Here is a 15,973-nt window from a genome sequence, read left to right on the forward strand (position 1 = left end):
TATTGTCAACATATGATTTATTTTCAACTTGAAATATTTTCTAAATAACGAAATAAAATGTTATTAGGGAGGAAAACCCGTCTGGATAACAGCAGACTGACTGCTGGTAAAATATACGACAGGTCTGGACCACTCGTGAATTTTGTTTGTATCTGAAAAAAATCTTAGAATACAAAAACATTGGTGAATGCCACAAATTCTCCAAAATCACTCGTACGCACAACTTAAGAACAAATTTGTGCGTACGAACGGTTCTTGCATGAGGCCCAAATGTGTCTCTTTGACCATCAGTGTCACTGTTTTGCAAATGAGGAGTTTGAGTGGACTACTACATTAAAGCAACCAAGAAAAAGTGTAATGTAAAGCATTATGATTATTATTTACATTTATGCTTTTACTGTTTGTACTGTAAATACTTGACAAATATTGAAAGGAAAATACAGCCCTGCAGAGCACAAAGAAAAAAAATCAGAGATGTGAACAGACTGTAAGACAATCTCCTTAAGGTAAACTGTACATGCAGTGCTTTGGGAATTACAGAAAAGTCTTTCTTCACTTCCTGATGTTCCTGTCTGTTGGGCCACAACAAAAAAAGTGTGGAAAGAATCTTTTAGAGCATCTTATCCAGCCTTTGCATACATCTTTTTTACTGTCATCATGCATCGCATCCATGGCAGCCAGAAGGGTCATCGTGTGACTGGAGGCAATACACTTTGTACCTCCATGCTGAAACAAATTACTCAGTGGGGTTAAGGAATAGGGTGAGAGAAACTCCATAATCATCTTGTTGTGGGCCACAAACCATTGCCTGATGAAGCTGGAGCGATGGAAACCAACATTGACCCAAACTTTCATGTGTGTTGATAAGTCATCTCCAGTCTGACCACTCTCTTGTTCAGGGATGAGATCCTTATAGGGAGGGTCTACAAAAGTGACAAGATGTTCTGTGATGTATGGATGAAAATCAGAATTCACCTGGAAGCAAATTTACCAATTCAGCACAGATTAAAGGCAAAGTCTAATGGGAAATTGAAACTGGACATATTATGAGGACTTGCTCATCCATTTTGCATGTAAAGACTTAAGCAATGAACTAAAGCCTAAATGTTGTGAGCAGTGAGATCATTAAACAGACACACACACGATGCATTTGGATCAGGACAAAAGCAACTGAAAATGTCCTTAGGAAACAGAGAATTGTACAGAATCATTGGCATGGTACCAATTTGCAACTTGCTAAAACAAATGAGACGCTGCTCTTTTAAGGGGTGAGAGAACCTCCATGTGACATGATGATGTGATGACTGAACGAGTAGTTTTGAGAATTTCAACACTGTTCTGASAAGTGTAAAGAAAATGAGGAAACCTGTAACTGCCAGGCATTGAGTACTCTGTCAGAGTTGACCACTTGCAATTGGACCACACAAGACAGAAGGTAATTAAGATCTGAACAGGGCATGAAAGTCCATTTTAGTTTGAATTGCACAAGGTGTTTGGAAACATTCCTTCTCACAAGGAGCTTAAGAATATCTAATGAAAAAGGTCCCTTAAAAAAGCATAGTTTTTAGATTTCTGGTTTATTTTAAAAGATTGTGTACCCGACGTAGTAAATGTGTTGGTGTGTATTCATGGACTGACCACTTTGTCTTGTTCTATAAATCAATGATCTTTATTCACACAGTATAAACAACAAACAGCAACAGAAGGAATTGTCTGATGGGGCTAAATGGACAACAAAACCAGTTCATCTCTGMCTGAGACAGAGGCTTAGACACAGGGCTAATGGGTCAGAGTTCATGGTACACACACGATATGCACAAACCTATCAAATGCCTGAACCTTTGCATGTTCCTACAGCCATTCAGTCGGTTTGCAGGTGAACATAAGAGAGACGGCAAGTTACAGTCATGCCAAGCAACATTTACCTACAATATGAAACAGTCATTACATAAAAACCAAGTAAATCATCTCTTTAGAAAGGTTCTTTATATAAATGATTTGAAGTGTACAAAACGGTATATTACATGTCCCTTGATGCATGATTCTGAGCATAACCCAGTAGCCTACAGTACACTCCCCTTCAAAGTACTACAAACTATTTAACTGGATTACAAGCTGCAAATAGACTGCACTGTACTCTGAGTGGCACAGCAGTCTTACATGGCATCAGGAGACTATGGGRAAAGGAAAAGAGCAGCAGCATTGTCTTCTATTAAGAATATACACCTAGAAAAATGCACCAGGCCTCAYATATTGCCAGTATCCCATGTAAAACAGCAGAAAGCCATTTAAACTAACCTCAGTAAGCAGTGTTGCTTCTATCTTTCTACCTGTTCCCAACAACACATACCATTTCAGCAGCATGTAAACATCAACACGGCTGCTTCTACACTTCTAATGTTTTTGATATATAAATGAGAAGTTAAGGCTCTTTAAGGACCTGAGGATTTTGAACATATGATGAGGCACACAGAAGGCAAAGAATAGCTCTAGACAGGGCTAACTGAACGTTTGAGGTGCATGAGACAGTAGCAAATATCTGGCAACCAGTGCAGTTCAAGGGACAAAGTATAGGACGCCAGGAGAGAGGCCCTTAACAATAATTTGGTCCTTCTTCTGTTGTATGGGTGCCTTTACACGTCATCAACTGCTTCTGCCTTAGGACAAGCACTATAAAAATGCTAATGCTTTAGCGTTTGATAGATTTAGACTCACATGCACTGTGAAAAAGTCTTGAGCCACCGATCACTTTTAAACATTTTTCTTGAGCCGAACTTGATAGTTTTCCTTTGAACACTGTCTACTTCTTGACCATTTTAACAGTGACATTCACTGCTCGCTGTAATCATTCCTTCTGTCCAAACTGAGTGTAAAACATCATCATCTGAGCAAAGAAATATCTGTTTTTAAATGCATTTTTAGTAAAGTATATGGGATCTTAGTAATGGCATTTGGGTCCAAATACTCAAACTGTTTGATGATGACACTGAGATTTCATCAAACACATGGTCTATTGATTAATTGTACAGTTTTTTTCAGTGAATTGTAATGAATCTTCTGCATACTCCTGAGTTAGTTGTAGAGTTCCTCAGTGTACAGTGCTTAGACCAAGTACTCTTTACTTTAAACATGTTTCCATGAGTAATGTTGTTGTTATACTGACACTGCTAGTTATAGAGTATATGTCCAAGAAACCTGACAAATACAATCAGTTGCTATGATCACAAGCACGTCTATGGGATAAATCTTGTGCCAGCAGGAACTGAATTTGAATCGCTCAGATTGAATCTGTATGTGCAGAATTTGAAATTGAATGCATTGGTTTGAAAATGAATTTTACTAAATTGAAACTGAATTTAATGGTTACAGATTCAATCTGAGTAATTCAAACTCAGTTCCTGCTGGCACAAGACTTATCCCATACATGTCTTAGAGACATAAACACATACAGAATGACAAATCATTTTTTGCTTTTAAACTCAGACAAACCAGAGGTTATGTATTTTGAACCTGAGAATCTTAGGCACAAACTTTGCAGCGTTTCACTTAAATTGGATGGTATTAGGTCTGCTTACTGTACTAATGTAAAGAATTATTTTGGATCAGGATTTGTCATTTAAACACCGCATAAAGAATGTTCCAAAGATAACCAATCCACACACATAGCTGGTCCATGCTTTTAAAACGTCCAGGCTGGATTATTGCAGTTTTTTAATATCTTGATATCCCAACAATCTCTTAAAAGTCTTCCACTGATACTGGGCTGCTGCCAGAGTTCTGATGAAAGTTAGAAGAAGATATATTTCTCTAAGTTTAGCTTCTCTCCATTGGCTCCCTGTCAAATTCAGACTTCAAGAGGCTAACAACCTGTCTACTCGTAAGATTCTGCCTAAGACTTTCTTCTTTGATAAATCCTATTGAGGTTGAGGTTTGATTGATACTTGCGAACTATTCCAAAGTTCTGCTGCTTTAAGCTTAGACTGTTGGAGGACAAACTGACCCCATTTCCTCATCCTGCTGCTGTCTTTTCTTGCTCTGCTCTCCATTTTTGTATTTGTAATTATGACTTATTAAAATTGTGATCTCTCTTCATCTCTCCACAGAAACTATGCCTGGCCCAGTACGTTTTGTTTAGAAGAGCAGCAATTTTATCATTTGAACTTGTTACATCTTTGTGTATTGTCCTAAGATGACTTTTGTTGTAAATTGGTGCTATATAACAATTTAAYTTAATTTATTTACATCATCCGAAAGATGAGCTATTTACCACTGATGCAGAGCCAAAGTGGATTATCTGTCTTGGTTAATTCATAGCTAAAATTTTAGACATGATTTACACAGAGACCACAGCACATTGGCTAAGCTTTGAAGGGTCCTTTTCTACACTCTCTTTCATTGTGCAAAAGGAATGATTACAGCGTTTCAAGACAATATTTTTTCTAGCAAAACAAAAATTGACAAAACTTTTTTTCCCTTGTTTGCAGACATGAAAAGAAAACACATTTCATTAAGAAAAAACATTTTAAAAGAACTTTCCAATTTTTCATATTAAAATTGTATAGCATTAGCATTGATTTATTGCTGCCCCCCATATTTACAGTCTGTAAGAAAAAAAGCAAACAAACAAACAAACAAAAAAGAAACGGTGACATTAACATCAAAAATGCCATTTGGGTAAAAAAAAAAAAGACATATTATAGAACTATAAATGCACAGACGTACCAGCTAGAAGTTCATTTACATGTCTGAAAATAAAGAAACCTGTCTTGTTGGTACCAAACACTCTGATATTATCTGATTATTCATGATAACAGAAAAGCTCTCATATTATATTCTTTCTCTTCAAACTGTAAAACTGAACAGCAGTATTTTCCATGCATTTAAATGTTCTCACCCAACAAGCCCAGACCATCTCCAAACCCATTAGGAAAGGAAAATCTATAAAAGCTCAACATGTCATACAAAAAGATGCATATAAGACCTTTTTATTTTCTATATTTCTCTCATATGAAAGCTGCTTTGGTAACAACATAGTCACGACATCAGTCAGTCGCCTTTACCTGGCCAGGGTGCTGAAAGCCACTCCACATCTGTCCTCTCGGTGACACACTTTTCATTTTTACCCCTCAGAGTCTTCCCTCTTTCACTAAAATCTTAATGAACGGATCTAGTTACACCAGAGTGGGCTGTGTTTCTGACACCACATCAGATGCAACGTCTGCTGAGAGCTGTTTGTCATAAAGATGTCCGTGCTGTGAAAGACAGAGCTATTGTACTGAGGGCTGACAGAGTGGAGACCTTAGACGCTGAGCCCACTGCATTGGGGCCTGAAATAGTAGCACAAAAAGAAAGCTGTTAGTCTGGTTACTGCCAGAGGAAACGAGATGTTTTGGTTATTTTTCATTTTTTTAGTACGTTTCAAGAATTTCAAGCTGAAAAGATTTGATATGATTGGCACTGTTTTAAAAAGACTTTATGCAGTCATACAAAAAAGAAAGTCCTCCTGCTTCAGTTCTTGGGTTTTGTGTGTTGGACATGATTCCATCTTGTCATTATGAAATAATAATAATAAAAAAAGCTAAATAGGAAAATTTGTGTGTGAGTTCAGGCCATCAACCTCTAGCAGCAATAACTTAAAGCACTTGTTTTCTCTGTGATTGTATTAGTCTCTCACATGGCTGTTGAGGTGTTTTGGCCCTTTTTTAGGTATAGTTTTGCTTCAAGCAAGAAATTGTCAGATACAGTATTTGCTAAGCAGAGCTTCTTTATGGTCCTACTACAACGTTTCAATCAGGTTGAGGCCTGAATGTTGACCAGGGGCAGAGCCAGGGGGTGGCCAGGGATAGCCATGGCCACCACAGACAAATCTTTGGCCACCCCAATGGCCACCCTGCTGTACACACCCCTTACACAGTGAAACAACCTTCAGGGGCGTAATAATTCTCCTTAACAGTTGGTGGCAGTGTTTAACAGTTTGAAACATCACCAAGACAAGGAAGTGATGGTTTTCTTTATATACAGAACATATGCCTATGTAACCTGACTTATGATGTGAACTTTTGGACTTATGGTGACAAATGTTTTATTTATTTATTTATTTATTTATTTATTTATTTATTTATTTATTTATTTATTTATTTATTTATTTATTTATTTATTTATTTATTTATCATTTTATGCTACGAAGGCTGCATGATGCTCTGTGTTTCGTTATAAGTAGACCTATCATTAAACCAGAAAAAGTGAAACACCCCTCTAAAGTCACTGTTGGTGGTTATCAACATTGCTGTTCATTGGGTGCAATTATTATATTATTAGTTTTAAACATGCAGCTGAGGGTTATCATTATTTGGCACAATGACACGTGTTACAATTAAGAATAAATCAATAAACAAAATACAAGTAAAAACCACCCCTAATGTAATTGGATATGATAAATTGTGTCACATTWATTAACCTTATCTCAGCTGTAGCAGTGAGTTTAAAACAGAGTGATGGAACTAGTTTAATGAATAATCTGTCTCTGAAATAATTATTAAATCAAGTGTTTATTTATGTAGGTAAGAGTATGTTTAATATCTTGGTAAAATACTCCAGAATGCAGGAAAGGGCATCTATTTCATTCAAACTTTTATGGGGGAGGACCCCCAGATCCCCCAACAGTYKGTCACCCCRCTTTTAAAATGGTTCTGACGCCCATGTTGATAAGGTAGTCACTTCCTATRAGGACATAAAGAAATGACCAAAACACAAATAGCTGCAGAAACTTTCAAGTMAAAATGATGTAATTTTCCTGGCCACCACTGTGTGAGTTGTGGTCCCAGTTTGGCCACCCCTGTGTGAGTAGTTGTCCCAGTTTGGCCACCCCTGAGAAAAATGTCTGGCATCCCCCACTGATGTTGACTGGACCATTGTAAAGCCTTAGCTCTTTTTGAGTCATTCTGTTGACAGCACTGTTCTGTTGCATCATAACGGTTTGGTTCAAGTTTCAGCTGTTGGACAGATGGCTCCACATTTGAGTCCAGAACTCTGGTCTACAGAAGAGTTTATGGTCGACTCAATGAATGCAAGGTGCCCCAGTTCTGTTGCAACAAAATGGGCCCAAGTTACCAGCCCTCCACCACCATGCTTAACAGATTGCACAAGGTAAGATACAGACCAGATTGGCAGGTGCACAGGTGCTCACAATGAACGGTGATGTGCAGGTGGTGCTCCGTCGACAGCAAAAGCAGGATAAAAACAGTGGAAAGACAGGCTACACACCAAGATTTAAGGTAAAAAGTAAAAGGTCCTTTAATAAAAGAATGGACCAGCCATTAAATGAGTTGCCTACCGGCTCGGTGACTAACGCACCTTCAACAGGGCAAATATCATAATATTCATAATCAATAGTTCATCATATGATATTTGCCCTGTTGAAGGTGCGTTAGTCACCGAGCCGGTAGGCAACTCATTTAATGGCTGGTCCATTCTTTTATTAAAGGACCTTTTACTTTTTACCTTAAATCTTGGTGTGTAGCCTGTCTTTCCACTGTTTTTAGATTGCACAAGGTCTTTGTGCTGATATGCTGTTTAATTTTCTCCAACCATGGTGCTATGCATAGCGGATAAACATCTCTACTTTCATTTTATCAGTTCAACAGACATCATGCCATACATTTTGTGTTTTTTATGCAAATACATTATAAAATCAAGCCGTGCTGCTTTTCAGAGAGAGGAGAATTTTCTTGCAAGTCTTCCAAACAAGTCTATGCTATGCCATGCTATCATGAACTTCAACCATTTCCTGATCACTTTGACCCGAAGTGTCTGAAACAAGCTCTTGCTTTTTTAATCTTTTAGTTATTTGTTTGACAATTCTACAGTCTGAATTTAGTGTGAAATTGCTGGGACATCCACTGCTGGAAATATTGGCCTAACAATAGCTCTGTTTAGTCACATTAGCCCTCTTTTGCATGTGACTAACCTGTTTGTCCATGTGGAGGCAGTGTTTATAAGGCTGAGTTCACCTGAAACACCTCAGACTGAAGAAGTCTCTTGGAGGACAGACAAAATGTTTTCTTAAAGACGAACTCGTGCAGAGGACCTACTTAACCTTTTCTTGACTGGCAACAGCCCTAAATATTTTCCACCGGTGATTAATCTTTATTACTGTAAAATGCACTCCAAATGACTTCAAAATGACCTTAAACTCCTCCCAGACTGAGCAACAGTTACTTCCCTGTGGTCGTTGCCGATGTCTTTGTTGGCATTGTGTTAACGCACACCTGTGCAGTGCAGCAAACTGACGAAATTCCTACTTTTTTTACACACAGCTTCTTCATTTTGGTTTAATTTTTGTCAAATAAATTCTGACATGGTGAAAACTGCTGTGTTTTTGAACACTTGAGATTAGATTTAAATATTTAGTGAATGTAGTGAATTTAAAAAAATTCTTATTTCCCAAGAACTGACAGAGAGTACTGTCTTTTTTCTGTCTGTACGTATGTATATTCAGCCCATTCTTACTCCCAACTCGTCACATATTGACGATTTTCCAAGGTTCCCTATGTGTCCGGTTTTGACGCGTCAGGTACCCCCCTAGTGTTAGTTATTGACGAGATGGGGCAGAATCTGTTGTCATCATTTCAGAAAGTGTAAAAATGCACAGAAACTAACTGTCTCAAAGCCTAAAATGACCTTTATTCACTCTAGACATCCTGTCCCTGACCCTAGTACCTAAAATTAATCATCAACCCTGATCCATATATTAACCATTTTTAGAAAGTGTAGGAAATTCACATCACCTACATGTCCCAAACCCTAAAATTACCTAATATTCACCCTAGACATTATATACCTGACCCCACTACCTGAAATGAACCATGAACCCTGATCCCTAACCACGGACCCCAACTCAAAGACAACTAAATTTTGCATCCCGACGCATCCAAACCGGACGCCGAGGGAACCCGGAAATGCTTGGTGTGTCGATAACTGACGCAAAAGGCGTTACCTGCAACACAAAAACTAACAAATTCATTTCCTAGACTGTTTATTTCTTCAGGTGAAGATAAGTAACCTTAATCTTCTGTGCGGCAGCGAGAAAGAAGATTATTCAGTTCATCTATTGTTAGGCATTAACTTCTCCACTAACCTGGTATCTTTGGGATGGTGATCTGCTTGCTACTGCTGCCATCCCCTCCCTCCCCGAAAGGCTTTATTTGGATGATATAATCCCCATCAGTGGGAAGAGTGAGCTCCACCGAGGTGGTGTTGGTTTCCATGACACTGGGCTGGCTGTGTTGATTTTTCTTGTACAGCACCTGTAAACRAGGTTAAATCAGGAGTCCCCTGCACCAGGGCAACAAACACAATTTTCTGATAGAATGAAGTGACAGAGTGCTTACTTTGTAACCAGTCACTTCTGACTCATTCTCCAGGGCTCTGACCTGCTCCCAGTTCAGAATAATCTTGGAGTTTGATGTATTCCACATTACTTTAACAGGTGGCTGACTGGGCGCTGCAAGGAGCAAAACACATTAGAGACCTTAATAAAAAAAAAACCGAGTCGCCAACAGGAGCTCTGCTTTGATACTTGCGTGGTTTTTTGGTGGTCACATTGACGGTGGTGCTGGGTGGTCCCGTCCCAGCAGTGTTATACGCCCTCACTGAGATGTAATATGTGGTGCTGCCTCTCAGCCCGACGATAACAGCAGATGTTTGATTTCCTACGGTCCTCTGCATGCTGGCCATGTCTTCCTTTTCACTTCTACTCCAGTACCTCAGCTGAAAAGCGCCACGGCAGAACCACAGAAAAAAAACATGACTGACACTTTAAAAGCTTTCTGTTACACCCTGTCAATGAGGTGCAAACTGAAAACAGGGATATGTGAACTCATCTGGGTGGAAGATGTGAACTGGTCTGAAAACAAGCAATAGCAGCGTGTCACACTGTGTGACTTGTGTGATGTGTGACTCTGTTCTACACATCAGATGTGTTATAGTTTAGGTTTTATGCTAAAGTGTGCAATAAAGATAAGACATAAATAAAATCCTGTGGATAACAGATTTTCTGAGTCACATGTTCTTGTTAAAGTAGAAACTCTGGTTGTCCTGCTATGGAAATGCATTGGAAGTAATACAATTATATGGAGGCACAAATTGTTATCCCCTCTAAACAACTTTTACTACATATATGTTTACCGTGTATATATGCACTGTATGTTTGTGTCTCATATCAGTGGAGGAGTGCATCCACACAGCTACACCTTATATAGATTAAAACAAGTGTCTCGACACAGGATGTCCTAAATATAACACATTGCGAAAAATAGAAAATTATTTTAAAACCTTTTGCTTTTTGGAAAAAATCTTATTTAAAATTGAGTGAATTCRTTAGAAATTGTCAGAGGTTTATGAGTCCAGTTGTTTTGATTTTTAAAGTTTTGGGAGGATTTAAAATGTTATGCATGACTAAGAATCTGCACCAGCATAATTATTGGAAAGGCCTCTGCAATTGACTCAGTTCATCAGATTCAAAACAGACACCACACCTACCTATGCAAACACAAAAATGGCTACATCTCAGTAGACTTTAACGGAGCATAGGAACAGAGCCAGAGGGGTGGCAAGTGCCACCTCTGGTTCCTGATTGGCCACTCCAAGTGCCACCCCCAAATTACTGACAAGTAGGTTGGGATTTTACATTTGTATTTAGATTTTATTACACTGTTCCCTGATACTACTGTACTATTGTAATATATATATATATATAAACATTAGTGGTTAGTATAAATGGTAAATGGCTTGAGCTTATGTTGCGCTTTATCAAGTCCAGTTACATTCCAAAGCACTTCAGTCGTTCACACATTCACACACTGATGGTGGTGAGCTACAGTGTAGTCACAGCTGCCCAGGGGGACACTGAAAGAAGTGGGGCTGCCATGCACTGGCACTACTGGGCAATCCATTGATCACAAGATGCCTCCCCTAGCCACTCAGCTACAGCCGCCCATTTGGTATTAGCATTGACAATAAACATGTGATCATTCTTAGATACTCTACAACAAATTTCATCATAATAAGTCTTAAAATAGTTGATTTATAGTCTTTTAAAGTTAGCTGTGGTGGCCTTCTTAAATTTTGGATCAGCATTTAGAATTTGGTAAAAAAAAATTCAGCTGTTTCTACACTAATCTTCAGCTTTGTATGTTGCAACTACCATTTAGTATGTTTTATTTTTTTTTATCATTCGTAGTTATGGTCACAAAATTTCTTCTTTCTGTCTTGAATTTTCAATTCCAGAGTGTTTTTCTTTATTTGTATGTGCCCCACTTCATAAAAGCTTGACCACCTCTGTGCTACCCCTTGCAGAAGAGGTCTAGCTCCGACCCTGTAGAGCTTCAGTAGTAGCTGAGAATAAACCCCAACAAACACTGACAGTGCTAGCAGACTGCTATGTTCTCTATTTAAAACTCAAGATGACTGCTACAGCTACTTCCTCAAACAAAAAGTTGATGTTAATCCATTTTAAAGATATAAACTTACAGTGATCCTCATTACATAAGCTAAGTGAAATTTCCCTTAAATAATTCAAGATGGCCACCACAGCCACCTTGGCAAACACACAAATGTAGCATAGTCACTATTACAGATGTTGAGCTAAAATTTGTATTATTATTAAGTAATACTAACAAATCACAAATTATTAAAAATCAAGTTGCCTGCCACACCTGTGCAAATGGATGTAACTCAGTCAGTTTAAAAATATTAAGCTACAATTTAGCGTGGCTGTAGCTGAAAGGAATCCACAAAAAAAAAAAAAAAAAAATCACCTGAGTGCTAACCAGAGGGGATTCCTCTAAGACTGCAAGGGAAGCTCAGCTTCCCCTAAAATGTCAAAAACTAAGTGATCAAATATATATTGTTATGTGTACGTGTCATTGACTAAATATGCGCTACAACTCGCTCAACTTTTGTTCAGAATCAGCTTCTTATCWCTAGCCTGGCCCTTGCCTTCCAATGCAGCTCTGCTCAATTCTAGTTTCCCTTCACTGCTCCGTCTGGGMCTTCTCCCCTGGAGATGGATTTCGCTGGCAGATTTTTAGCCGGGCCAATCAGAGAAGAGAACGTCAATTTTCTGCGCAGTGTCTGCTTGTAGTTTATTTTACCTGGGCCAATCAGAGAACAGAAGGAGAAGTTTTGAATGACGTTGATGTTCTGCGCAGTGTCTGCTAGTTATTTTAACATATGGCAGTGGAGGAAGTGAATGAAGCCAGTCTGTGTTGATAAGGCTTCCAAATTAAATTAAATTTGACAAAGCAGCAGCTCTCATTTACAGTCGTCTCGTTCGGCTCGGTATATTTCTCCTCTCAGTAGGGTTGTTTTCAGCACACGCGATTTCCGGTTAGCTTCTTAGCTTACCCTCCGTCACAGCCATGCACACACATGCTTCAGCAGAGGCCACGCCTCCAGCAAGAATCACTTTTCTATGCATCAAGTCCAGACCCTTTTACAAAGCAAAGTGATGGACAGGGTCTGGTTTTAACCAGGCTACCTTATCACTGGTAACGACGCGGCTTTCCTCTCACTCATTCCCGTAGCTTCACAGTGCTTTAAAAAGAGCAGACGCTGAGCTTCCACAGAGTTCAATAGTAAAGCAAAGACTGCAGCGAAACGAGACAAGTCATTGGATAAATGCTGGGGTTTGTCCCGCCCATCGGAGGTTCAGTGTCTCTGGGGGTCAATGGGACAGTGGGCTGGCCTCGGCTGGCCTGGACGCTTAGCTTCTGTATGACGATTGGATGATCTGTCAGAGGCTGAATCACTTTTTGATTGACAGCGAAACGATYGAATCATTGATCTTTTGGTGTAATTGGGAACATTTTTTACTTGTATAAATCAACACATTTTTTGATGTAGGCCGAAATTTAGCTTCCCCTCCTTGGAAGATCAGCATCCGCCACTGGTGCTAACTAATCATGAAACCGGATGTTTCTCAAAATGACTACTAGCAAACTGGACAAACACAAAATATGACTTTTACTCTGCCAGTTTTGTAGATATTGAGTTAAAATTGGGTGTGGATGTACTACAGTGATCTCCAGCACAAACTTATATTGCTAGGATGCACAAAGTGGCAGGGACAGTGGCGGATCCAGGATTTTTCCTGTAAGGGGCCACAATATTCATAGAGGGGCCAAGTATTTGTTCAGCATCCTTGCATTTAAGTCTCTGGGTTTTGGTAAGGTGTATACRTTTTACTAGTCATTTGTTCAAACACTTGTAATGTAATGTAATTTAAAAAAGCTTAAACAGTAAATTATCCTTAGCGGTTTTACAAGTGTTTTTACTGTACATAGATAAAATGCTCTCAAACATATATGAGAAAATGCAGCCATCATTTGTCAGTTGAAAGACTTTTTCTGCAAGATTGTTCAGATTTTCTTAAGAAGAGAAGAATTCTGTAAGATTGATTCATGCTGGAATTTCATATTTGACTCATTAGCGCCGCTAGTGTTTGGACATGGAACTGCACACACCTTCACCAATCTCAGGCAAAGGACAGATGAGGGACAGGACAGGGGCACTTCAGGGGGCAAATCAGATTTCAGCTGGAGCCAATGCCCCTGTGGCCCCACCCCTAGAACCGCCCCTGGGCAGGGACAATCAACCTTTCTTTAGGAGTATTTCTAGTTTTTTTTTCATTTTCTGCTCTTTTGTGTATTATTGTCAGTATTTAGTGATTTTTCTTTAATTATGATAAATTTTAAAAATAACCTTTTTTCTAAGATCAGGGTTTTATCAAGGAGCAGCAGTAAGAAGACAAGAACTAAGCAAGGCACAGAGCTGCTGTCTAAAACAGCTTTGTTATGTGGATTAGAAGCTAAGTGTTCTTTTCCTTAGAGTATTGCAATCGTACACTAATAAGGGCAGTTACATTACATAGGTAAGCAACAAGACAAACACAGCTAAACCCATAGGCTTGGGACCAGGCTGAACGATTATGCATGCATCAAGCTATTATCTCGTATGCCCAAGGTGCACAACTCTGCAACACTTATCAATAATAGAAGAGAACAAGCTGCAGCAGCACCAGTTGCCATATGCATTCACACAAAGCCCTTACCTCATAACCCAGCACTCTTCTCCTGCTGGCGTTCCAGGGCAGGGCTTTCCACCAGACTTCAATTTCAGATGCAGAGAGGCTTTTGGCCCGAACCCTGGTGGGAGCTCGGCTGGGCTCTGGAGTTGATGGAAAAAGATTTTAGGAATAGCTCTGATAACCCCCCTCAGACAGGAAAAAGAACAGTTTCATAAAAGCCACTTGCTTTTTCAGAACAACTGAAGGAAGAATATGGGATCAAACTGTCAGCAAGCACGGAAATAGAAGTGGCGACAGGCTCAGAGCTGTTGTTCAGACCCATCTGAAATCCAATTTTAATCCAGCATCAACCCAGATCTTTACTCTGATTTTTTTCTCTTTTTACACCAGCACATGGTAGTGATGCGCCAAGTTCTTTTCCTAGCCAAGCCTTTTTCAGCCCCCCCCCAAAAAGAAAAAAAACTTAAACAAACAAACAAAACATCTTAGCTTGTCCCTAGCATTCTTTTCTGATATTAGTTTTTCTGAAATGATTATGAAGTAGAAAACAATGATTATGGGTGTCCTCAGTTTTATTGCCAGAATATGTGCATATGAAATGAAAACATGGAAGACAAAATACTGTCTTCACTTCAAAATAAGAGCATGAATTTAAACTTTTTCCTACTTGTGTTATGATTCTAGTTACCACCCCTTCTCCATGAGCACGGCTCTACTCTGGTTCGGGTCTGTTCTGTTCTGCTGAGATGTGTGTGTGTCCCTCACTGTGTGTGCGTGATTAAGGGCGAAATGTTCACAACGCATTTGAGTTTAAAAACAAAAAAAAATTGTTGTGGTTTTACCGTTCGGTCTTTATTTATTTATTTATAGTTACTGTGGTTTTTTTTTTACAAGTGCTTGTATAACCATGGGTGACCAGTTTGTTCGAAACCTCACGGGATATCTGCTCGGCTTCGTCTCCTTCTCTTCTTTTCATTAAGTGTTTGCAAATTCTGTCTTTCCCAAGATGGCCAAAAGCGTCTCTTTCCTAGAGGAAGTTTGCACAAGCAACGCGCCTTTCCTCTGTCAATCAATCCAAGAGCTAATCCACGGGCAGCATTCTGCTGACGTCAAAATCGTAAGAGTGCTGTACTCGCTTTTACCCAGAACCATCAGAGAGGGAGTACAAACTGCACGGCTGAGCGTGGTTCTGCATGGTTGAAACCTGGAGGCACATTTGGTCAAAGCCGAACCAGCAGAACCACATACAGGTGGAGAAGAGCTGGGACTGGGAGTGTCGCCCAGTGACGTAGCTCCAATTGCCTTCTGCTACGTAAGCACAAAGAATTGTGTAAATTGTCTCTCAAATGAAAACTGTGAGCCAGAAGAACAGTCAGCCAGAGAATATAGCCTCTGAGAACAAAGAGACATCTCAGGAATTGATGTTTAAATACAATCATTTTGCATTAATGACTTGAGACACCTTTCTCCCTCTGCGGCTAAAAATAATTAAGGTCAATATATGAAGAAATATTTAAATTAGCGCTATTATGTTCATCATTTTAGAAAGCTCAATTTCACAATCAGATGGAAAAAATATTAGCCAAAGCACAAAAAATAAAATTAGTTCCGTAATTTGAGCTTTAGTGCTTTAGATCAGGGGTTCTTAACGTTTTTGACCTCGGGGCCCAGTTTATTGAACATAAAGTGACACGAGGCCCAGTCAGACATAACCAATGAAAGTATCAAAACGATAATTATTCTAAATCTTGGTTTAATTTTTATTGTATTTACATTGTGACTAAATTAAATACATTTACATTTAAAAAGTAAAACTCCTGTCAAATAATCAGAAGACGTGATTATGACAAACATTTTTATATTGTAACCTGCCCATAACAATTATTT

General features: G+C 39.0%; 1 protein-coding gene across 2 annotated transcripts in view; it reads right to left on the reverse strand.

Annotated features, from left to right (window-relative positions):
* Positions 1 to 3,343: 3,343 nt before the first annotated feature.
* Positions 3,344 to 15,973, reverse strand: part of LOC106515062 (contactin-4) — a 116,128-nt gene continuing 103,498 nt past the window's right edge. For both annotated transcript variants that reach the window (XM_014004675.1, XM_014004674.1), the window contains exons 19-23: positions 14,111 to 14,226; positions 9,582 to 9,768; positions 9,390 to 9,502; positions 9,137 to 9,305; positions 3,344 to 5,327 (exon numbers count right to left, since the gene is read on the reverse strand). In XM_014004675.1, the coding sequence (XP_013860129.1) occupies positions 5,236 to 5,327; positions 9,137 to 9,305; positions 9,390 to 9,502; positions 9,582 to 9,768; positions 14,111 to 14,226 (677 nt within the window). In that variant the 3' untranslated portion in view covers positions 3,344 to 5,235. The remainder of the gene's footprint in view (positions 5,328 to 9,136; positions 9,306 to 9,389; positions 9,503 to 9,581; positions 9,769 to 14,110; positions 14,227 to 15,973) is intronic.

The sequence above is a fragment of the Austrofundulus limnaeus genome, unplaced genomic scaffold (assembly GCF_001266775.1).
Source record: "Austrofundulus limnaeus strain Quisiro unplaced genomic scaffold, Austrofundulus_limnaeus-1.0 Scaffold26, whole genome shotgun sequence".
In the NCBI taxonomy this organism is placed as follows: Eukaryota; Metazoa; Chordata; class Actinopteri; order Cyprinodontiformes; family Rivulidae; genus Austrofundulus; species Austrofundulus limnaeus.